A 25,456-nucleotide genomic window follows, 5' to 3' on the forward strand; every position below is an offset into this window, starting at 1 on the left:
CATGAATTTGAATATTATGATTGAATTGATAGTAAAATTAAGGTTTACTGTCCATACCCGGGTGATAAAATTTTCAATTTTTGCAGGTAGGTAAAAAAGTGTCACATAGGTTAATGTGGTAAAATTATATTATTTTATACATTGAAACTACTATTTTTTATGCATTGTGTAAAAATAATGAAAAGTTTAAAATTTGAAAAATATGTGTTCTGTATCTCGATACCTCCCTTACTCGATGGTCCCTTCAATATGGAGTAAGGGAGAGTTGACTGTATAACAAAAATCTATTTCTTGTTGTTTGAGTTTGGAAAGCTAAACCAGCCTTAAATTTCATTTTCATCGGACCACGAAAATAGTGACTTAAGTGACCATTTTTCTGAAAAAGTGACTTTAATGGCTTCTTGTTGGAAATAGTGTCTTTTAAGAGACCAGATCGAAAAATGTGACCAAGTAACTAAAAAATTATTTGCTATCAGCCCCGTATGACCCATGTTTTATCTGGTACCTAGTGTCGAATATCGGTGGAATAAGACAAATATGGGTTCTTCCGAGTTTACCTAGATTTAAGTTGTTTTAACCCACTATGAACAGATTGTTTTCACCCTCACGGTAAAAAAACATGCACGAAGCTATCAATAGTTCTGCACTTGGATTTGCACTACCGTCAAATCTTGACAATACCAAGGTAACATTGAATGTTTCGATTTGATATTAACAAAAAAGTTAAAATAAACATTTCCGCCTGGCCCAGATTTGAACCTTCAATCTCCGAAGTGCAAGTCTTGTATCTTACCTCTAAACACCAACTCGCATCTGTTGAAAGGGGTTGAATTGATCTCAATTACTTTCTACAACGAGCTGTCAATGATTGCTTTCATACAATAGACATGATGTTCAAAATCAAAGACTTCTCACTTCAGAGTCTAGTGCTAAAGACAATTGAAATTTTGAAGCTTGTCAGCTTCTGATGAGAAGTTTGTCAGCTTCTGATGAGAAGCTTGTCAACTTCTGATGAGAAGCTTGTCAACTTCTGATGAGAAACTTGTCAGCTTCTGATGAGAAGCTTGTCAGCAACTGATGAGAAGCTTGTCAGCTTCTGAAGAGTAGCTTGTCAGCTTCTGGAGAGAAGCTTGTCAGCTTCTGGAGAGAAGCTTGTCAGCTTCTGGAGAGAAGCTCGTCAGCTTCTGGAGAGAACCTTCTCAGCTGCTGGAGAAAAGCTTGTCAGCTTCTGGAGAGAAGCTTGTCAGCTTCTGGAGAGAAGCTTGTCAGCTTCTGGAGAGAAGCTTGTCAGCTTCTGGAGAGAAGCTTGTCAGCTTCTGGAGAGAAGCTTGCTTGAACTCTTCAAATCATGGTGATTGGTGTTTTGAATTGAGTCAAGTGATCAATCCTTTCAATCGAACAAGCTGAGTTTTTACCGTGCTGATTGTGAGCTGTTTATTTTGCTGTTGTCAAATGAAAATTACCTACTTAAATTACCTATAATTTTGACCAAATTTTGGTTATCCCACGGAACAGTCGAATTGGATCCGAAAATTTTTAATAAAATCTTGTTTTTATTTAATAACACGAAAGAGCATGTTACTTCAACTACTTTAGCAATTTTTCCCGCTTACGGATATATCATGTTCAAACTTTAATTTAAAAATTGGGTCCATAAATGAACCTTGACACTTGTAATCATGCTTGACGTTCGCTAAATCGACAAAAACACCACAGGGGTTTTAGTTTTAACACTGGGGTTGTTCCTATCTGACATTTCGGAAGGGACACGGAAAACAAAATAGACCCAAAATTGAGTGTAAGCCAAGGGGTATGACAAAATTAAAAAAAAAAAAAACATAAAAATAAGTTTTTTTTTGGACTTAATCCAACGGAAAACATTAGAAAATTGAGTACACATGTGTTTTTGGCCTAATCTCAGCGTTTGGCACTAAAATCGGGACAGGGCTTTAGGACCCTATTGAGTCAAGAGAAGTCAAAGTTAGGTTGATTTATGGCTCCGTGTAGTCCTCTATCGAATCACAGCGACAAAGTTGTCAAAAACTTGTTCGGTACGTTTTTACAACGCTTCGAACTTTTCATGTCATTGTCATTGTCGGCAATCTTTCCCATAAGAACTGCGGATTAATCTATTCTTCTATTATCGGCATCTCGAAATCAATGACAGCTCGTGCTAAATTGTTTTTTTTTTTAGATTTATTTGTTGTATCAGAGTGAAACTAAACTAACAAAGAATCATGTAAATGTATTCGTTTAAGTGTTTTAATTAGAAATTGCTGTGAATTTACCCTTTCAACTTGGTTGCCGTTAAGTGCCGAATGATGCATAAAAAAATGACCGTGTTTAGAACACTTTTCTATATGTCTTCCTAGTAATTTTCATATAAACTTACATCGTCTTTGAGCCACCTCTGAGTCGACACCGAAATGCCTGACAATTTGACAGAACTCTATTTTTTATCATTAAAACATGGGAGCAAGAAGTTCTAAACATTTTTTTGAAAAATAGACACCGGCTTTGAAGTGACTGCCTTCAAAATAGTGACAATCTTGCTAAAAAGTGACTTGCTACTAGCCCTGGCGTATTACATCCAAACTGAGACAGAGCCTGCATCTCAGCTTCATATGAATGTTCTTATGAGTACTTCCACAGTTATTATGTGAAAGCCGATTTTACGATTTTAGCATGTAGATACTGTATGCCTTGAGAAGTCGAGAAAATGTCCATTACGAAAAGATCTTGGACCGGCCTGTGCCCCAAGCCTGTTGAATGAAAATATCGTTTGACCACTCAACAAGCGCTTATTAATAAACTGCACGCATTCAAGTAGGTATCGACACAATGGGAAATGATTTTCCTTCCGGGCGACGATACCTACATCATCAGTTCATTCATAGTCATTGGTCCTTGAGTGTCCATTCGATTACTAACTCATTTGGATTACCCGATGGGTCATCATTGGTCGAGGTTTGTCAGAACAAAAGAACCTATATTGCGTAGCTGTCGAAAAGAAAGCTAAAGTATCTTGACACCATTCGCACAAAGCTTGCAGAAACTGCGTCCAACGCCCGTTCCTATACCTACGCAAACGCAACTCCTAAGTTCTTGCATAATCTAGTACTCCGTGTAACCGACTGGCTATAGGCAGGTGACATTCGAAGCCAAAGGGTCATTGTCAACTGTCACAGTCGTTCGTTCACTCTTTGCATGCTAATCGCATACGCAATCGTCGCGACTTATATCGACTTAAAATAGAGTTTTCGAAAATGTAACCCCCGGTCACCTTCCGTAACTTTGACACAGATTGCGTGATTGGTGGTGGCGCTGTGATCGTCTGCCACTCGAACTCGAAATCTCCATCAGAGCCTACCTGTTCTATGCGATAAGATTGATCGAAGGAGGCTGGTTATGGTAATAAGTGCACCGCAAATAGCCATGCAATAAGTACGTACAAAACCGGCTTTACGAAGTGCGTACAAGGCGATATTTATTGGGTGAACGAGTTATCCATGCGTTACGCTTTTGGCCGGGGTCAATGTCAAATGGTGAAAGATTGTTTAACTGGTTGGCCGGTTTATGCCTTTCTTAGTATTTAATTACATAAATCAATTCCCTACCGTCAGTGCACTAATGTCGCAGGTCAGGTTTATAAACAGCAACACTACTAATCAGAGGAAGCTTTTCCATCGCACGAGCTGTTTGTGTTGACATAGCTAACCACCTGATTCTTATTGTAGGTAATTATTGTGTTTGACGTACTTCTGGCCTTGGTTAGTCAATGCATCCTTCATTGTTATGATTCCTCGGCAAATATTATGGTCAAAACAATTGTACCCCACAACAGCGCACACCTTGGGAAACAGGACGGATGATGATGGACACTATCATCTCAGCGAGCGGAGTTATATGGTGCCAAAGTTCATTACCGATCAAATCCACAACAAAACACTCGACGGAAAGCTGATAAGATTATAGTGATTTTCGAGCAAAAAAAAAAAAAATGGAAATTACTGTTGGGTACTTTTCCCGCCATTTGTGTATGATCGACAGTTGAGTCGAATACAGATGAAGATAATAATCTATTACTACTTTCTAATTGATTGATTTATGATGTGTACTTCCGATTTGCCTTTGTTCATTTTTCTAGAGTTCGAGTCTATGAGTTTTACATTACGCAATTCTAAGCATTTACTAACTTAGTTCTATATTTAATTGCAATTTGCTTAGTTGTTTCAACTATTTTTAAAATTATTATGATGGGCCGAGGGAATCTCCAAATTTGTTAGATTTCTTTATAAGTATCATTTAAAGCATTAATTTCTATTCATTCTTTGTGTAGGCAACTCTATCATTCTAATAAGGTAATTGAAACTACCATTACCATTTTGTTAACAACATAATACATTCATTTGCCGTAGCAGTTCAGAATGTTTACAGGTTAATTGAATTAACCTGTTTATAAGAGGCAGAAAACGCTTTTCAATAAACTTAATCTAACTTAAATAAAATTTACTAACTTAGCCAATAAACTTAACTTGAAGAACACATCGTGGCAATAGAACACTATCATCATGTTTAGAGGATGTAGGCCCGATTATGATATATTGTCGAACATGCAATTTGAGAGAAAGTTAGTTTAATAGGATAAATGTGAAACATCTTTCGATAAGCAATGAAATTTCGGATTGAATAGGTTGAGTCAGTTCACATCACGATTGATTTTATTCACTACAGATCGCTGTCATCTCCAATTGACACCTAGTCGCAAACACCATTCAATTCACAAGTCGAAGCCTTAACCATGTCTTGACTGACCTATTGTTGGAGCTATGAGTAATCAAAAGTGACCGAGTAATCAAAACAAAAACGAATAAATAAACGAATTTAAAAAATGAAATGCAATCAGGTAGCAATCTCAAATCACGCAGCTGATCGAGTGATCAGAATCTGATGCTAATACGTCACATTGCAGCAGATCCCGGTGTCATTCGTCAATGAATTGTTTATTTCTAATCTAAGTAATGTAAAGCTACAAACGATGACGGTTGTAGGAGAAAAGTGATCAACGTCATACACTATGCAGATTCAATCCTTGAAGATCGTCAGCGTTTGATCGAATTGTTTAAAAGTAATGGCCGCTAAATATACCGAGTAGCACAAGAGCTAAACTGTATCAGTAGGGCAGAAAGTGGCGGGCCTTCATACAAAGTTCGGTCGAAACCACAAATACGACCCAAATCGCTTGATAATGGTAATCTATTAACTATCTTGGATACCTTATATCACACCGTTGGAAATAACTGTCAAATTGAAAATTCAATTCTCTAGTGAAATTTGTCCAAATTAAGTTTTTTAATCCAATCGAATGGCTATTACTACAAAAAATGGTTGTAATGCAGAAATTTGTGTACAAACTTAAACTAGAGATACATATTTAACTTCCTTGTAGTAATTTCAGTAAAGTTTTTAAACGAGTTATGACACATTATATAGATTTGACTGATGATATAGATAAATTATATGATATGCTACTTCTTTAGAGAGTGACTTATTTCTCAAACCACTTCACATAAAATGGACTAAGTTTTGAAAAATTTATCACAATTTGGAAGACAAATTGCAAAACACATTTTTTGCTACAAATAACAGCTTAAAGTTTATGTTATTACAGCCAAATCTAATGTTGCCAGAGATCGAAAACAAAAGAGATCAAACTCAAATGTTGAGAAATCGTCACAAGTGATTTTGATAATAATAACAAGTGATTTTGAGGAACATGAATTTTTGAGGTTTTGTCCGGCCATGCGCCACTGTGAGGCGGTTCAAAATCCAAAAAAGTTCGGAAATCCAATCTCGCATATCGTCTATATACCATCCTAACAATAAAATAATTGTGGAATTTGCTGCTCTTTCTTCTCCCATCCGTCGGATCGAGTTTCTCTTTTCAGGAAGTTCCTATACTAAGGTTTATATAATTCGTTTTTCACTATGAGATAGTGAGTTTGTACTTTACATTATACTGTCCATAACTGTATATTTGTTCACATTCGACATTTTAGACAATTTCGAATTAGTACGGGGAGAGTCATCAAATGATAATTACTATCGATCGACTTAATGAATTTGTTCTAGAAAATCCGAAAAAAATACCAAGTTGTTTTGTCACATTGGTAATTGTAACCGCATAACAGTCACATTGACATTATACATGAGTCCCGTAATGAAGAAGCGATGAAATTTCTATCGAAACTATTTTCTGACTGCGATACGAGTTGTTACAAAATTTCACCCTCAAAATAAGCATTTTTGAGTTCTTTGTGATTTTTCGAAATTTTAGTGTCTTTCCATACTTTCATAAAATGCACACTTGGTATTCCATTTAACTCAATGCCTACTTTTGTCGAATGTTACAAATGTGCCAGTTATGGGCAGTACAGTACTATCGTGTTTGGAACATTATTTCGAAATTTGTTCATAGTAATTTCCATATAAACTTACTTCGTTTTTTGAGTCACCTTCAAACCACCACCGAACACTATTTTCATCGCAAGAGCGTAAGAAAAATATGGAAGAATGAATATTTAAACTTTTTTTTACGTTTTGATCCGCCCTATTGTTCATCTAGCTTACACATTGTCGCTTTACATAGGCTTTGTCGTACTATTAATGGTTTCTAATCAGCAGTTTATTAAAAGCTTCAATAGTTTTAGAAACACAATTCGAGACAAATGTTGATGCCTAAGACACACCTACTAATCGATCAACCAAGCTGTGAGATTCAGACACTATGGTTAGAAAAACAATTCTACTCAAGTTTTTATTTTTATGTTTGTTCAATACTTCGATATTCAAAACTATCGCTAAGTAGAAATAATTTGCAAACGAATACCATATCTTGGTATAAGAATTAAATACAAGCACACTATAACATTAGGGGTGGCCCATTTTGGTAAAATATCACTCGAAAAATCAAAAAATTAGAGCCCCAAGATCTATCCCGGGGGAAAATCGCATTTCAGTTTTCCTAGGTATTACTTTTATTGTTTATGAACGGAAAACCTTCCGATTTCTTGCACCACGCTATGTCTAAACCAGCAGATTATAAAGATCGAATGTATCTTCAAAACAACGATGAAAGAAATTCATCGACTACAGCACCACCAAAGGTACAAAATGTTATTGGCACCGTTTTTCTCATATATTTGGTCGAATTTCTTCATACAGGGCTGGTAGCATAAGAGATGATCAACCAAAACAAACAACCAGCGGAATGTGAAGGAGAGGGCTTCTGGGACCTATCAGTAATCCGGCTAAGGTTCCCGCCAAGGAAGGAGGCGACCAACTTTATTGAAAACAGTGTGGGCAAAGCCTAGATACCTGTGACGACGGCAGCACTGGCCGCTTCCAGCTGCAACATGTGTGGTGACCGATGGCCCGGGACTAATCGAGGCCATGGATCGCAATAGGGGAGTACCTCCCTAAAATGCAGGTAGTGCTGAGCAACTTGATGTCATCATCGAGTATGTTAAGACACAAAACAAATATCAGCAAAGACTTGAAAACAAGTCTACTGAAAATTGCGACAATCAGTCCTAGCTGCAAAGCAGACTACGAGGAAAGCCAAGGACAACTTGGCAAGTAGAAGGTCCAAAAAGACACTAGGTCGTGTCCAGACCGAAGTGTTTTCCTTCACAGGCAACGCGAATATATCTGATGATATTATTCGATATGCGATGCGGAAGAGGGAAGCTTCCGGGGTATGAATACGTGGCGAAAAGACCGTATGGTTGCTAAGGGAAAAGTGACCTACGCGGCCGTCCTCCAGACGCGGAAAAGCTGGCACGAGCCAAGCAACCGCGATCAAGAGGACATGGCAACAAAGGAGAGGCCAACACCAAGCCTAAGGCCAAGAAAGCCAAGAAAAAGGAGCCACGGGTTAACCGGAACCAGGCAGTGCATCCACAGGAACCACGGGCGCAATGGCAACAGCAACCCGTGGATACGAGTTGGAAATAAGAAAAAACAGAGGAAACCGAAAACGGAGCCCAAGAGAGCGCTAAACCGAAAACAGGCGAAACGTAGGAATTTTAGGCGAAGCCCTCGTTATCAAAACGGAGGAAGGCAAAATACGCCGAGGTTCTGAAGGCGATGCGAAGCACAGAGAAGCTATCGCCATTGGGCGCAGACGTGCGAAGCATAAGGCGAACTAGATTGGTGAAATGATCCCTAGTCTTAAAAGAGGACGCCAAGGAAAGGGTGCAGTCTATAAGCAACTGGCACAAGAAGTACTTGGTGACGAGGTTGATGTAAGATCCCTTACTGCTGAAGCGGACTCTCCAGTGTAAAATCTGGATGAGGTCACCGATGCAGCGGAGGTCTCGGCTGCCCTCAAAGCAGCAGTGTGACATCGACATAGCCAGTAAGGCCTTCCACCTTAGAAAGGGCCCGCAGGGCACCCAGGTGGCGGCGATCAGGCTGCCGGTCGCAGAGGCCAACAAAGCGAAAGAACTTTGGGCATACTCAAGGTAGCCTGGTCGGTTTTGCCGCTGAAGCATACAACAGCCTCCTGAAGTTTGCTTCAAGTGTTTCGGGAAGGGCCATAGAGTCGTGGAATTGCAATGGTCCCGACAGAAGTAAGATGTGCAGAAAATGCTGGCGCTGACAAGCCATAGGGCAAGCGATTGTAAGCAAATCGCTAAGTGCTAAATATGTGTCGACAGAGCAGACAACGGACACTTTAACGGGCGGACCCAAATGTCCGGGCACAAGCGGAGTATCAAAGCCAGCCAAAACGGAAGTAACACAGTTTAATTTAAACCACTTGATGCAGCCCAGCAGCTGCTTTTGGCGTCAGTTCGGAAACAAGACTGACGTGGTGTTTTACTATCGGACCATACCGCATACCAGCCAACAACGGGAACTGGGTGGCGGATAGGTCTCAACCAGTTAGCAGCTATAGGGACGACAGGACGATACCCAATCCAAGAAGTAGTCTCTAGCTCAAATGACGGTTTTGCGATAGCAAAAATCAACGGCGTGTTCTATTGCAGTTGTTACGCGCCCAAGGTGGTCGATTGAGGAATTTTCCCACATGGTCGACAGGATGATAGCCGAACTAGCTAATCGCAGCCAGTAGTGATAGCTGGCGACTTTAATGCATGGGCAGTGGAGTGGGGTAGCCGCTGCACCAATCAAAGAGGCCAACTATTGCTGGAATCCTGGCGCTTAAATGTAGAGCTGGCAAATGTGGGTACAGTGAGTACCTTCCGCAGAAATGGTGCAGAATCGATTATCGACGTAACGTTTTGTAGTCCTAACCTTTTAGGTACCATGAACTGGCGCGTTGATGACGGTTATACTCATAGCGATCATCAATCGATTCGCTATAGTATAATACCAGGCGGGCGGAAGGCAGCGCGATGTAACTCGACCCAAGCCCGAGGATGGAAAACAGCGCGCTTCGACGGCGAAGTATTCACTGAAGCCCTGAGGCGCGAACGGAACACTCTGGACCTAAACGGTGAAGAGCTAGTTGCTGTGATATCACGAGCGTGTGATGCTTCCATGCCGAGAAAAGCCCCTCCTAGAGAGAAAAGGCCGCCGGTGTATTGGTGGTGCGAATCAATTGCAAATCTTCGAGCAATCTGCCTTCGGGCTAGACGAAGAATGCAACGCGCACGCACAGAAGCACAAAACGAGGAACGCGGTGCAGCATTCAGAGAGGCAAAGTTGGCTCTCAAAAAGGAAATCAAGAGTCGGAAACGGGCATGCTTTGAAAGCCTATGCGAGAGTGCCAATTCTAGTCCATGGGGTGACGCCTACAGAGTGGTAATGGCTAAGACCAAAGGAGCCATAGCGCCCCAAGAGAAATCGCCCGAGTTGCTGCGATCGATAATCGATGTACTTTTCCCGCACCATCCCATAAGCCCATGGCCCCCAGCGCCGTATGCGGCAGATGAAGAAGAAGAAGTGGCGAGAGTGACGAACGAAGAGCTGGCAGAAGTCGTGAAATCATTCGCGTCAAACAAGGCACCGGGACCCGATGGTATCCCGAATGTTGCCTTAAAAGCGGCAGTGAACACGGATCCGGACATGTTCAGAACCACGATGCAACGCTGCATTGATCAAGGAATCTTCCCGGATGTATGGAAGCGACAGAAATTGGTGCTACTACCAAAGGCGGGGAAACCACCAGGTGACCCGTCGGCGTATAGACCTATCTGTCTACTAGATACGACGGAGAAGTTATTGGAGAGGTTGATTCTCAACAGACTAGTACCGTATACGGAGAGTGTGGACGGCCTGTCCAACAACCAGTTTGGATTCAGAAAAGGTAAATCTACTCTGGACGCCATCCAGTCGGTCGTTCAAACAGCTGAGGTGGCAATCGAGCATAAAAGGAGCGGCATCCGTTACTGCGCGGTTGTCACTCTGGATGTGAAGAATGCGTTCAACAGCGCAAGCTGGGAAGCAATAGCACACGCGCTTCACCGCCTCAAGGTACCGGTGCAGTTGTGTAAGCTTCTAGAAAGCTATTTTGATGGTAGGATTCTACTGTATGACACAGAGGAGGGGCAGAAAAGCGTTCGAATTACCGCGGGAGTACCTCAAGGTTCAATCCTGGGCCCGCTATTATGGAATGCGATGTACGATGACTTACTGAGGCTGCCCCTTCCGACGGGTGTTAAGATTGTTGGCTTCGCCGACGATATCACCCTAGTGGTCTATGGTGAATCGATGGAGGAAGTAGAATTGACAGCAGCGCACTCTATTTCCCTGGTTGAGGAATGGATGAAGTCTAGGAAACTAGGACTGGCCCGTCACAAGACTGAGGTGGTGGTGGTCAACAACCGCAAGTCCGAGCAACGGGCGCTTATCTCGGTAGGTGATTGCACCATAGAGTCCAAGCGATCCCTTAGGCATCTTGGGGTAATGATCGATGACAAGCTGAGCTTCGCTAGCCACGTTGAATATGCCTGTAAAAGGGCATCTACGGCTATAGCGGCGCTTTCGAGGATGATGTCTAACAGCTCTGCTGTAATTGCCAGCAAACGCAAGCTGCTGGCAAGCGTGGCGCTATCCATACTAAGGTATGGAGGACCAATCTGGTCAAAAGCGCTTAGAACGAACAGAAACCTAAAGCGGTTGGAAAGCACGTACAGGATAATGTGCTTAAGAGTAGCAAGTGCATACCGGACGGTATCTAAAGAGGCCGTGTGCATCATAGCCGGGATGACGCCCATCGGGCTCATCATCAAGGAAGATGTTCAATGCTTCAACCAAAGGGGTACCAGAGGAGTCCGCGACACGTGTAAAGAGGAAACGCTCAGAAGCTGGCAGCAGGAATGGGATAACTCCACTAAGGGTAGATGGACCCATCGACTAATACCAAATGTGTCAGATTGGTATGGTAGAAGCCATGGGGAAGTGAACTTCCACCTGACGCAGTTTCTGTCAGGACATTGTTGCTATAGACAGTACCTGCATAGGTTCGGGCACTCAGAATCTCCTGCGTGCCCCAATTGTGCTGGTGTAGAGGAAACAGCGGAGCATGTCGTGTTCGATTGCCCCCGTTTCATTGTTGTGAGAGGTCGCATGCTCACTACATGCGGAGGGGACACGTCCCCCGACAATATTATAGAGAGAATGTGTGCGGATGCCGAGTGCTGGAATGCAGTAACTACGGCTGTCACTCACATTATGTTAGAATTGCAGCGTCTATGGCGCGCCGACCAAGAGTTGGCTGCAGAGGATTAGCCCTGCCGAGGCTGGTCCCTTGTAACATTGTTTAAGTCGGCTAGGAGAAGCAGTTTGCCTAGGCTACTTCTGCTACACGTGTTGTGCTATATGCACTGGTCCCTTCCCGAAGAAATACCGTAAGGTGGTTCCGGGGAGATGAGGGTCTGAGTCCAAGGGTCATGTCGAAGCACTGTTCACCACTTGAGCAATTCTAAATGAATTGCTCAAGCACAGTGCATAGGCTGGTTTTAGCGGGTCGTCGTTGGTGCGTCATCCCCGCATTCCCTGAGTTATCTTCTCAGGGGATCTGTTTGCAGATTTCCCCCTTGTAAAAAACAAAAAAAAAAAAGGGCTGGTAGCAGTCAGACAGTGAAATAATAGTGACTTTAGTGACCAAAACGATCAAAAAAGTGACTAAATAGTGACTGTGGTACTTGTGCACTTGACAGATTGAATGACAATCATCATTTTTGTATAGCATGGCCTACTCAGCTATATACATAACTACCACATCTCCTTTTCTATAACAAGAGATGATCTTGTATGGCATTGATTATTTTTTCAGCGATTTTCAACGTCGTTCCTGCGTATAATCATTCAGATCAATCCTGTGTTTGATCTCTTTTATGCACGTTAAGATGAATATTTGCCACTTTTATTGAGCACGTAGGTCTCTTTTTTTATGAATTTTTCACTTAAACATTTACCATCTTTTTTCCTTCAATGGGAAATTTATGTACCATAGAAACACGAATTTATTATCCGGTTTTGACATGTGTATTCTTTTCTACCTCCTTTGATGGTGCGGTCAAATTTTCAAATTTTTCTTCTACGTTCCTTTAGTCCATTTTTTCCTTTTCCTGATGGATTTTCATCCGTCCTTTAGGCATTCCCTCCATTGAGCGAGATATTGCTTGCCTTCTCCGGTAGGATTTTCATCTTCCGTTAAGGGCGTTTCCCTTCATTTGAGGCGAAACATTCTTGCCTCCTCCGGATGGATTTTCATCCACCGTTAAGGCTCTCCCTCCTTTGAGGCGAGTCTTTTCTTGCCTTCTCCGGGTGCATTTGCATCCACCGCTAAGGCATCTCCCTCAATTTGAGGCCGAGACTTTTTCTTTTCCCTCGAGTCTGATCTGATGAGATTCTATCTTTCGGAAAAATCAGACGTTTATAGTTACCCTTTATAAGATGCCTTGAGATCTATTCTTGATCCAACTTCCGACTGGTTTATCCGTTGTTCTTGGGTTCTTGCTCATCGCCAATGTGGTACTTGTGCACTTGACAGATTGAATGATAATCATCATTTTTGTATAGCATGGCCTACTCAGCTATAACATAACTACCACAGTGACCAAAAAGTGACCTAAAAGTGACTTGAAAACTACAAGTATAAGTCACAAAAATGACTTGAAATGGAAATACGTTCTATGTGTAAATTAACCTTCTCTCTGTGCGAAAAAAGCTACGTTGTTTGTGTTTTGGGATCCCCAGAATGTTCAACAAAGCAAACATATAGTGTATAGCCTTTAGACTAATGAGCAACTTTGCCAAAGACATTAATATTACAAATCATCAGAATTGAGAACCATCGTATGATCTATAGAACGTCATAGTCGCTTAGGGGAATCAGAAAACCATGTTTTTTAGCTAGCGCCATCATGTGGTCTCAACAAATCTGGTGAATAAATCGAGGGAAAAATTTTGGTTGTTGACGAAACTGCTAATCTGTGGCAGAATTTCTGTTAAATTAAACCGTTTCTTGCAAATAAACAATAACTTCAGAACACAATTGATTATTGACGAATACGAGACAAACCGAATAAGATGACTGTTATTGAAAATAATCATATTACTCAGTGACGACTCGCAACTTCACGTTTTATCTGATCTACGACCCTGAAATGACTAATTTTGCTTACTTAGATTATATAGCAAACAGTAAACGATAGAAATCGCTGAAATTTATAAACAGGTAGATTTGACGTTAGGGAATGGTCACTGATATCACTATTAATAATTAACTATCGTCAAACAATGTACAAACACTCATTAAAGAAACGTGTTTTTTCTACATAAATAGTTTTCGATTACTTTTTCAAATCGACGTAAGTAACTTCCATACGGTTTTGACAAAATTAATTCAGAAGAATCACAACCTGTCTTCTAAAACTGTTTTAAAATGAATCACCTTTTTAACATTTTTTCGACGTGTACATTGCTTAAATTTTGCATACAATTAGCTCGCGTTCAAAAACTATGGAGTTCCTATTATTTCACACATTAACTCTATGACAAAATGATAAGCCGTTTTATTCAGTTACTTGCGACGTTTTTCTACCAGTGTGAAATCGACTCAAGTAGTGTTTTGTTTTGATTCGTGGTTAAGTCACTTTGTCTCTCCATACAGCGGGGCGGCGAAAGTAGTGGTTAGGTTGCGAAAGTTGAAAATACTTTCGTCGTTTTGTTAATCCGAAAATTAAAAATCGAATTGTTTCAGAGCGAAACGTGTAGAATTTCGTCTACGAAACACGTAGGATCGATAAAGTAAGTTTGTATACTTTTTTGACTTGAGTCTATATGAATAAGTTTTCGAGAGTTGATGAAAGTCTTGTAATAAAACACGTTCAAGGGTTAATCAATTGTTTATTTGTTGGAATTTCTAATGTAATTTCTGAACCAATTCTTTGATTTTTTTTTTCATTCCTAGCCGTCTCTGGCTTTTCTTCCGGAGGAGTTTTGATGATGTTATTTGAGAAAGCGGGTTCAAGATTTCTTCTATACAGGGTGTCCGCAAATTATCCGAACAGCAAAATATAGGGAAAGATGATCTCGCATTGAAAACAATGAAGAATTAATGTCCATGTACCTTTCATAATACATCTATGCGCTTACACAACATACAACTTTAAATAATTTTGAATTGATTGCTTGTTACTGAGATAATCAAATTTATTTTTTTCGGAGACGTTTTTCCTGAGCTTCGCTAGTCATACTGGAGATGTGTTATCCCTAAAATCTAAAAGCGATAAATCCAAATGTCCAATTATTATTTGAAGTAACCTACAGTTTAGTGGCTTCAAGTTAGACTGGAAATAGAAAACACAGCGGAACAAAAATTACATTTTTGCGTGTCTCAAGGATCAAATCATGTGTCTCTAGTAGATTTGGGGCTGCTGAATCTAATGCCGTTCTCAGAAATGTTCCAGCACGTCACAATTTTTAGCTACAGGTCGCCAAAGTTGCATAAAACATTGGTTTCATTGATGTTCACATAAAATTTAAACAATTTTATGCAATCATGCAAAATAAGACTATAACTTTCATTTCATATTTAATTTGGTTGAAATTACACGGTTAAAGTTAGATTACATCGATTTTTTCAACATGCTTATAGTCTCCATACAAAGTTCTTCGTTTCTCTTATATGGAAAAATACAATACTTTTCTATCCCAACAGAAAATAACTTTTGAGCATCGGAATTCTGATGAACTTTGTAGATTAGAATTGTTATACACATGATGTTTGAGTTCTGAGGCAAATTAAGTAAATAAATTGCCATACAAGCTGGCAAACTTGCATGCAAGTTGGCTGAAATAGTCAAATTTAGCATTTTCAACTGCCAACATCTCAAAAACTAGACGTGCTAGGATATTTCTGAAAATGGTAATGGATTCAGCAACCCTTAATTAAGTAAATAGCGGTATTTTGGTGCTTGAGACAAAACCGTGTTCCGCAGTGAAATCATACGGTTCAAATCCAGTGAGTTCTACAGACATTTCTCTTCCGTCATGAAGCTCGAAAAACAGCTCCGTTTGAGATACCTCAACATATTTGGCTCGGTTTTACAAATATTTGAAATCAGAAATGTGTCAAACCTACTTTTTAAGAATATAATAAGCCAATGGTTAAAACCATGCAAGAATATTGAATTTAATATGCCTGGTTGTATAGAGCCATGTCTTCAAAGTTTGTACGGATAATTTGCGGACACCCTGTAGCTGTAGATTACTCACAACAGATATTGGTCCTGGTTTTTGCCAAAATTTAATAAAATATTTCGGACAAAAATATCTTCCCAAAGATGCTTTCTAAGTTTTGCCAGAATCTTCTCTAAAAATTATTATAGGAAATGTTGACATTTTTCATAGGAAAGTCTTTATTTTTCTTGAATCAATAATCTTCTTTCTGTTTGATTTTGAAAAGCTATTAAAGCCTAACTTGTCATTGGCATCAGATCAAGAAAAAAGTGACTTTAGTGACCATTTTCCTGAAAAAAGTGACTTTAGTGACTTTTTGATGGAAATAGTGACTTTTTAGTAACCAGGTCGAAAAAAGTGACCAAGTCACTAAAAAGTGACTTGCTACCAGCCCTGTTCATACAAACTTCAAGCTTGTTTAACCCCCTCTTAAAGTTGAAGCATTCTGCTCATCTTTTCACAGTAGCTTCTGGGGGTCCAAGTGAACATGAAGTAGCTGGATTTAAGGTTTAAATATCTCAACTTTTTGCTTCAAAATACGCTTTTAAGGCAAGATGGACCAACCCATGGTCTAAGCCTGAGCAACAGACAAAAAAAACGCTTTTAAGCCATTCCAGAATTTTTCAAGAGTGAAGAGTCGGCTTCTATTCTTGGCACTTTTGATTCACTTCGGCAGTTTTTTTTTTTCTGAAAGCTACAGAGCCCATATTTGGCCACATTATTCGTTATATAAATAAAACATTCCAAAATTAATCATAGAAGTACCTAAGTAGTTCTGCACCCTATAAATTTTGAGATCAAAACAACCGATCGCGTTGAATATCTGATTAGTAACTCGTTGGTTCGATCGATTGATTTTCATTTTATACCACTTTTGTTTTCTAAATTTGTGTTATTGAAAATATTGAGATGGTTTTAATTCATCTTTGACGTATTCGACGATATGGTGGATCTCGAAATTTGTATTAGGATTTTCTAATTGCAAGGTCCAAAACTCTGTCCGGGATAATTAACCCATACATTTTTTTAGGACAGTTTTAGCTAAAAAAAATCGGGTTCTCTGGAATTAGATGGATGAAAAACAACTCTTAAAGACGGATTCCATGTCAAATCGGTCAGTCACAGAACTCGACCATCTTCAATTTGGATTAAATTTTGCACATATTTTTGGTATGGTAGAATAAGTGTTTTCCATAGAAAAAAATGATCATTTAGACTCAAGTGTAACTTTCGAAAATGGCCTATAAATTATTGCATGCAACCTATTTGAAAAATTCTAACTCCGAAACTGTGGATTTTAGAGAAAAATGTTATATGAAGAAGTTGTAGTGAACCGTTTGGACTATAAGAATACACTGAAAAAATATGTTATTTATTTTCATAGAAAAATCAAACATAAAACTTGAATTTTAAATTACACAAAAACCCCATTTTTAATATTTTTTTAAATTTTCACCATAGAATCTTGATAGTAAAAAGATGTTTGGGACAAAGTTTCATGATGGAGGAATTTTTAATAAAACAATTTTTCTAAGAACAACTTTTGGTCGACTTTCAAAATTTTGATTTTTTGTCAAAATAAATACGTTCTGATGATACAGTAAGCATCTTGAAATGATTCTAAGCCATAATGATTATATGAATAATTTCTCAAGAAGAAGCCATTTTCGAATTATATCGAGTTTAACGCAAAAAATATTGTTTAAATATTAAAATAGGCCATTTTCATAAATACTTGTTTTAAATTATGAATCGTGGTTTACGGCTAACCAGCCGAGTGGAAGTTTAACAACTACCGAAAAGCTAAACATTACATATAATTTGCAATTGGATTAGATGGACAAATTGATGTGAAGATTTGCGAAAAAGTTACACATCTTCTCAGTGAGAATCTAACTCACGACTCCCCGATCTCTAGTTGGGGCGCGTTACCACTACGCCATGAGAGGACTCAGAAACCTCAGCCAACGCAGTTGCTGGCTAGTGTAGTGTGCTATTCCTATACTTAAAAAAACAATGCGCTCTCGGGCTAGGCATTGGATATATATATAGAAAGCGTTGTGTTTGGATGGGCATCTAATTCATCCGAAAGAGGTGCACTTAGGCGGCATCCACAAATTACGTAACGCTTTAGGGAGAGGGGGAGTAGGCTTAAGCGTTACGGCTCATACAAAATTTTTAAAAAATTCATACAAAAAGCGTTACGGACGGGAGGGGACGGGGTCAGAAATTTCCAATTTAAGCGTTACGTAATAAATGGACGCTGCCTTAGCGAAAAAGGACCACGTGATTATTCAGCTGAAATCGAATTCAGGTTAACTTCTGCGTTCATGAGTCCTCTCATGGCGTAGTGGTAACGCGCCCCAACTAGAGATCGGGGAGTCGTGAGTTCGATTCTCACTGAGAAGACGTGTAACTTTTTCGCAAATCTTCACATAAATTTGTCCATCTAATCCAATTGCAAATTATATGTAATGTTTAGCTTTGCGGTAGTAATTTTCATAAGTTATACGCGTTTCTCCATTAATGATAACACGTTTTCGTGAGTAAAGACCATATTTCTTTCCACTTACTTATTATCCTTGATGATGAGAAAAAATCTTATAGTCCAAACGATTCACTACAACTTCTTCATAGAACATTTTTCTTTAAAATCAACAGTTTCGGAGTTAGAATTTTTCAAATAAGTTGCATGTAAAAATTTATAGGCCATTTTCAAAAGTTACACTTGAGTCAAAATGATCATTTTTTCTATGGAAAACACTTATTCTACCATACCAAAAACATGTGCAAAATTTAATCCAAATCGAAGACTATCGAGCACGATCTTTTTTTTTTTCGACTCATTCTGGATGAAATTCGAACTTGTAGAAATCCCCCTCACTTTCAGAATGTAAAAGTTTTATAGGGATACTTACTCTCGTCCAAAAGACTCTGATAATAATAAACGAAATTTTGATAATGTGATACAAAATTAAGAATATTTCACAAGATTTATCAATATTTTGAATATTTCCGAGTGTACTGAACTTGTGGTTAGTCCATTTAAAAACATTGATGAAAGCTTAAGAATGAAATATAGGGTAACCAATATATTTTGGACCCCTATATATTTTGGACCCCCTGGGCCATTTTCCTGCAAATTTCCCAGTTTAAATCGAAAGACCAACTCAATTCGCATGTCATTTGGAAAGATAGGACTATTCCGCACTTGCATCAACCGTTTTTACGTAGAAAATGTGTTTATTTTATCAGAAATAAATTAAATTGTATCGGTTTATCCATGCAACCGTTACAACATGTTACACACAGAAATTGAAGCCGTCAGAAATTTGTAAAATGTAAACAAAAACTTTTTTCAAATTTTGGAACTTAAACGGTAGAATTCCTTCGGTTTTCCATTGCCAATCGATTGATTAGACTATGGGCAAGAATATTATACAACCAGTGTCGTGGACTTTGTCACCAAACGATAAAAATATCGGGGGTCCAAAATATATATTTTATGGGTCCAACATGTATTGGTGTGTCCAAAATAATGAGAAACAGTGCTTCAAAATTCAATTATTTTCGACGTTTTTTGGATCCTAGATGACCGTAAGGGCATTTTTATCTCTTAGAGGGAGTTTTTCTCTACATTTTGACATGTTCTTTGACCTGATTATGCTGGGAAATTGATTAATTGAAACAAAAAGCTAAAATCACTTCCTTAGGGGGTCCAAAATACGACCGTTACCCTATCGGTCTTGTTTTGGTAATTCAAGGGTTCGCGGTACAAAGTCCTTGTTACTGGCAACAGTTTCTGAAGTTGAATCTATTTTAATGCAATTTTAGAGATAATTTTCCGTTCTACAGTTGAACAGAAGTCTACCGCAGCTGTCACTTTACTGATTTTCACAAAGCATCATAGATCGGCTGCGATGATACCTTGGAAACCACGCTAATGACTGTTGTTTTCTTTTGTTCTTCAATGCTTTGGACTCTACTAGCATATTTTGATTAGACGGCTTCCTTCAATGATACAACGATTTTCAAGCCTGCGGTAGAACTTTGACAGCTGCGTTAGAACTTGGCGGCTACCGCAGAATGGAAAATTTTCAAAAGAACCGTAAAACACTTGAACTACACTTGAAGCCAGGATAACAGTCATGAGTATTAACTCAACAAGCACTATTAAGTACTGGTAATTCAAGGACTCACGTGAATTCTAATTACTAAACAAGTTTTCTAGCTTGATTCGGTTTTGCTGCTAGTACAAAGCCCCTTTTTAGTATTTTTCTGGGACTAAACTAAAAGCGAAACAAGGATGGGACTAGAGTTCCGTTGCTTGGTCAAATATTAGTAGTACCGATTTGTTTCCTCAGATTAATTAAATTGATTATGTTTGCTAAGGGGCGCGCCTTCGCTGAGATGTAAGTCTCTATGAAGGGTGTAAATAGCGGGACCTTTTCATCATATTGGATTTTTATCAATCTCTGAGAAATCAAAACAAGAACTGTACATAAATCGATGCTTCATTACCTATCCATGGAAATTGAGTAATGCGACATGCACTATACACTAAGGATAGAGTAAAGTGGGGCAAAAGTTCGAGTGGGGTAAGAGTTTCTTTTTAAGATTTCTAGCTCAATTCAAAACAAATCTTATAAATGTCATGGTGATTCGAATGCTATTCAAGCAAGAGACTTTCACTCCAAATATCATAAAAATTGATTGAGATATGGAAAAGTTATGGCTATTTGTTGTTTTTCGACGTGAATATTGTAATTTTTGGTCAAACTTTCGTTGCATGGAACCAATTGAAGATAAAATCTTTTTCAATATTTTATGTAAGGGCGTTCCGAGGCCTAACATAAGGTTGCTTTGTGGTGTATTAGTTTTTGCATAAATGCTTGAAAACAATTTTTGGCCCATAGTGGGGCAAAAGTTCGAATCAGCGGGGCAAAAGTTCGACCCATGTATAAAATCACGGAAAAATTTGCAAATTGCCTAAAATCCACATGTTATCTTCAAATTTAGTTAAATTTGTCTGATCGTGTGAAAACTGTCACCAAAATTTTACATTTCCACTTAGTTTTACAAAAACCTGCTATTATTGAGTATATTACAATCAACCCGGTTTTGGGCAATTTTTTGATGAAAATTTAGTGTGTATTATTCGTTGAACTTAAGTTTACGGCTGGTGTAAAATATGCCTGTCATAAAAGGATCGATATTTTGTGTTTTAGCCAGCGAACTTTTGCCCCACACTAGAATCGAACTCTTGCCCCACCGGTGGGGCAAAAGTTCGAATAAGACAATCAATTTTGAAATTGTTATAACTAAAAATGGGTAAATATTTTGACACAAGTTTGTTCAGCAAAATTATAGCCAATATGTTGCTGGTTCACTGTATGGTATTTGTTTTGTTTTAACTGCTATTGTTTTCCTGGAAACTTTGATTATACCACTAAGGTCGAACTTTTGCCCCACCTTACTCTACGGGTAATGTCACAATAGATCTAAATAATGGTCGCAGTGGCGCATCCAGATAGAGAAAAAAAAACCAATTGTGTAGATTTCAAGCCAAGAATTTTGCAATATTTGAGGAAAAATCAAATATAGTTTCGTTGTAACAGATCAAGCTCAAAATAAAAAATCTTGCTCAATTAAAATGCAAATATCAAATGCGGGAACACCGCGGTAAGATTTTTCACAAGAAATGCGATGTCGAAAATAGATTTTTTGCAATTTCTCATCGTAATAGGCTACTTTTCATCATGTCAATCTGTCATGAAACGGCCTACTTTCCTGCACTGAAGTATGCAGTGCGGGAATAGTCATTACGCAACTGAAACCAGTGCTGTAATGATTCATTACGCAAAGCTTCCTCATTACGCAACTGTTTTGAGAGCTTTGTTTTCCAACCTACCGAACACTCATAGAATTCCAAGAGATTAATAACCGAAATCCCATTCCCACCCGAATTATAGAGTTCTTACCAGATTTATAATATTTCCACAATACTCCTAGAATGGTTTTTAAAATTCCAGAATTATCATAACAAATCTACAATGCCAATCGAAATCCCAAAGTTCTTACAGGAATTCCAAAGGAAATCTGAGAATACGGGATGTCATTGACTACAAATTCAGAATTACTTCACAAATATCTGAATTCCCATCGACATCCCGAAATTCCTAGAAAACAGTATAATTATCGTAGCATTCACTACCCAAAATATAGTAAACCCAACGAATACATTTTATTCATACCTCTTTCTTAGATGCCCATCCAAACACAACGCATAATAACAATCGTGAAAGGTGATTATAAAATGAAGCCAAACTTTGATTTTTCAAGTGCACAAGACTGGAGAATCTGATAACAGTTCGCGTTAAAAATCAATCAAATTACTGGCTTGATGGTGGGATAAATTTTCAACGCGGAGCGCTGTTTGGTTCTCAAGTCTTGTGCTCTTGAAAATGTTATGTGTGGCTTCGTTCTAAGTTTACCTATTTTGAACATAAGCATAAAAAAGTATCACATAACCAGTTAGATTAACAAGATAGGTGACTAACCCACTTGGGGGCTTCCTTAGCCGAGTGGTTAGAGTCCGCGGCTACAAAGCAAAGCCATGCTGAAGGTGTCTGGGTTCAATTCCCGGTCGGTCCCCAGGATCTTTTCGTAATGGAAATTTCCTAGACTTCCCTGGGCATAGAGTATAATTGTACCTGCCCGCGATATACGAATGCAAAAATGGCAACTTTGGCAAAGAAAGCACTCAGTTAATAACTGTGGAAGTGCTCATAAGAACACTAAGCTGAGAAGCAGGCTCTGTCCCAGTGAGGACGTTAATGCCAAGAAGAAGAAGAAGAAGAAGTGACTAACCCATGATCCACTTTTTTGGTACATATATTTTTGTGGTCCCGAATGATAATTAAATTATATTGAACGATGAAAAACTTTTCGGTAGATTTGTCTACAAGAAAAACTAAAAAAAAAAATAAGTAGCAAATCAATAACAAGTTGAGATATATTACAGTCAACTCTCCATAAATCGATGTTGAAGGGACCATCGAGTTAGGGAGGTATAGAGTGCAATTGCGATCGAGGTAGCCATGAAAACCAACTTTTACTATGGTTCTCTAACTCGATATCGAAATACGAAATATCGAGTAAGGGCTAGTTTACTGTTGCTCAGATTAGTATGTGATTTATATAAGTTTGCTATTTTCTTCTGATCAGAATTTGTCTTGAAACAAAATGATAAAAAAGTATTTCAAACTGTTTTTAATAATTTTAATGAAAACTTGAGAGGCGCTCCTTATTACATCAAGATTCTCTTGACTCCATCACCCTTCAAGTCCGGGCCTCTTTTACAAGCGCTGACTAGAACATAAAGAAAGCGATTACACTCAATGGGGTTGTTTCTGCGAGCTTCCGGAACGATTAGATGGGACTTCCAAATCGATAGCGAGTCTTTGTTTCGCAGTCAACAACAGTTTATTGACAACAGACGGTTTTGTTGACTCTCTCGTTAGACAAGGTGAAGATCGTCATACCTGCTCTTGTTGAAGAAGTATCCAACTACGCAGAGGAATAGTAACACCTCCACGATGCCGATCATTTTGAAACTTTGTACTCGGCGTCTTCTCGTGTAGAATCAATGAAAACACCTGTTCACACACAATCCAGAGATATCAAGCGTCGGCTTTTTTCTTCGGTACAATCATACCCTTCTTCAGCGGAAGATTTTCCCGACGACGACGACGTCGATCAACGCAAGAGAGCTTTTCTGAATTCACCACACTCACTTCGCTGTTCACCACAGCCAATTTTCTTCACACACCAGCCGAGGTCTTCTCTCGTCAATGCAATTGGGGGTACCCTTCGTGTCGTACCCAAATCATTCATGCGCGAAACCGAAAGGGAAATTCGACGCCACACACTTGCACCGGAAACCTTCGCTTTGAACGGGGTGTGGGGTTGCTTGACCCCTTTTTATTTTCGGATCCCCCGAGTCTGCGACCCAGCAGATATAGATGATCACGCCACCGCCGCCGAATGACGATCACTTTTGGCACCGGTTCAAAATTTCACCACTGACTGACCGATCGTCCGGACCGAAGTACCGAAGCGCGCCTTATCACCGACCTATGAACAACTTTGCACGACAAACTGACCAAGGGCCAAGAATCAATCCACTTCCGATCCGAACATGGCGACCCGCGAAATGCGACTGAAAATCTGCGATGAGCAGCGCCAATGTTTTGTTGCCTTGAGTAAATCGCACGGGTTGAAAGTGTGAGTAAAGAACGCTACTACATACTACTCGCCGTCGAGAATACTTTGGTTCGTCGCGTACCTTTAAGTATACAGCCAAACGGGCGAGCTGAGTAGGACTGATAAGTACACAGAAGTATACTAAAGGCTGAATAGGAGTAAATCGGAACGCCCTTCGTGCGTCGCTAATACGTCTCTGGAGTGGGACAGATGCTACCCGTGGTCAGTAGCATCCGCAATGTGTAACTACTAAAAACGATAACGGCGCCGGCTGTGTCCGAATGCAGGTCAATTTGGGAATGGAAGGGATTTTGGGGATTGTTTTAAGGAAACCGATGAATCCTCTGTACTTAACTAAGAAACCACTGTTAGATTGGATATGGGACTGCCTTTATTTAAAGAATCCTTAGGAATTCAGTAATATTTTTGGGTTTCGGTAAAAAAATTAATGATTCCATTAAGATTGTTTTTTTTTTTGTAATTTCTGGGATTTCAATGAATATATTGATATTCCAGAAAAAAAGAGAAGGCGGTGCGCGAAAATGGACGGACGTGTAAAATTTTGCTGCTGTCAATTCGTCTCGAGAAAGTTTGATTTTTTGGGTTTTTCTTGGACAAAAAAGTATATTTTATTTTGTTTAGAAGTTCGTTTGAAGTGTTCAGTGCAGTGCAGAGAGAAAATTAATTAGACTAGTGTCGATATATATCATTGATATTTGAACCGAGAGGGTACTAAGGGTTCACAAATTTAATAACGCCAAAAATGATCATTTTTGGATCCCCACCAACCCCGCACGTAACACATTTTATATGAATACATTTCGATTTTCATAAGCGCTGTACACACTTAAAATAAATCGCAGTATCCTGTGAAATAAATCACCGAATTCGAATTGTAAACAACAAAAATACAGATTTTCCTGTGAAAACTATTATTATACCGAAAAAATCCGTGAAATCGACTATTTTACCGTAACAAATCCGTGAAACAAACAATTTTACTGTAACCCTGTGAAATACTAACGAACAGTTCGGTAAAAGCATTATTTTCACCGAACTTCTGTGAAATCGTGTGACAGCCGCTCTGGCAGGCATGAGCTTCCTTTTGTTTCAGTTTTTGCACACCATTATCAAGCAGTGAAAGCTGGCTTAGTGGTAGCAGGCCTGCTTCCTGATCGAAAGGTCGGGAGATCGATTCCTGGTTGAACCGTTTTCTTGTTTTTCTTTATGATTTTGTTCAATCATTTTACAGATTGTTCGGTGATTCAGCTGTTGAGATTACGGTGAAATTTCACCGTAATCCGTATTTTTGTTTAAGTGTGTATAACATCTTAAGGACATCAAACCACCCCCTTTAGCGTTATGAAATTTGTGAATAGGCCCTAAGGTGGCTGCCACCGGGTGTTGAGCAAAAAGTGTAACGCTAGTTTTCTTGATATTTATGGTGTCGACTCAATTTTGAAAATAAAATTCC

General features: G+C 39.1%; 1 protein-coding gene across 1 annotated transcript in view; it reads right to left on the minus strand.

The window, feature by feature from the left end:
* Positions 1–23,960, minus strand: part of LOC110681103 (glycerol-3-phosphate acyltransferase 1, mitochondrial-like) — a gene marked incomplete at its 3' end in the record, with an annotated part of 48,846 nt that extends 24,886 nt beyond the window's left edge. The window contains 1 exon segment of the mRNA XM_021856868.1: positions 23,262–23,960. Coding sequence (XP_021712560.1) covers positions 23,262–23,326 — 65 coding nt within the window.
* Positions 23,961–25,456: the final 1,496 nt, after the last annotated feature.

Source organism: Aedes aegypti, unplaced genomic scaffold (assembly GCF_002204515.2).
Source record: "Aedes aegypti strain LVP_AGWG unplaced genomic scaffold, AaegL5.0 Primary Assembly AGWG_AaegL5_hic_scaff_424_PBJ_arrow, whole genome shotgun sequence".
Taxonomy (NCBI): Eukaryota; Metazoa; Arthropoda; class Insecta; order Diptera; family Culicidae; genus Aedes; species Aedes aegypti.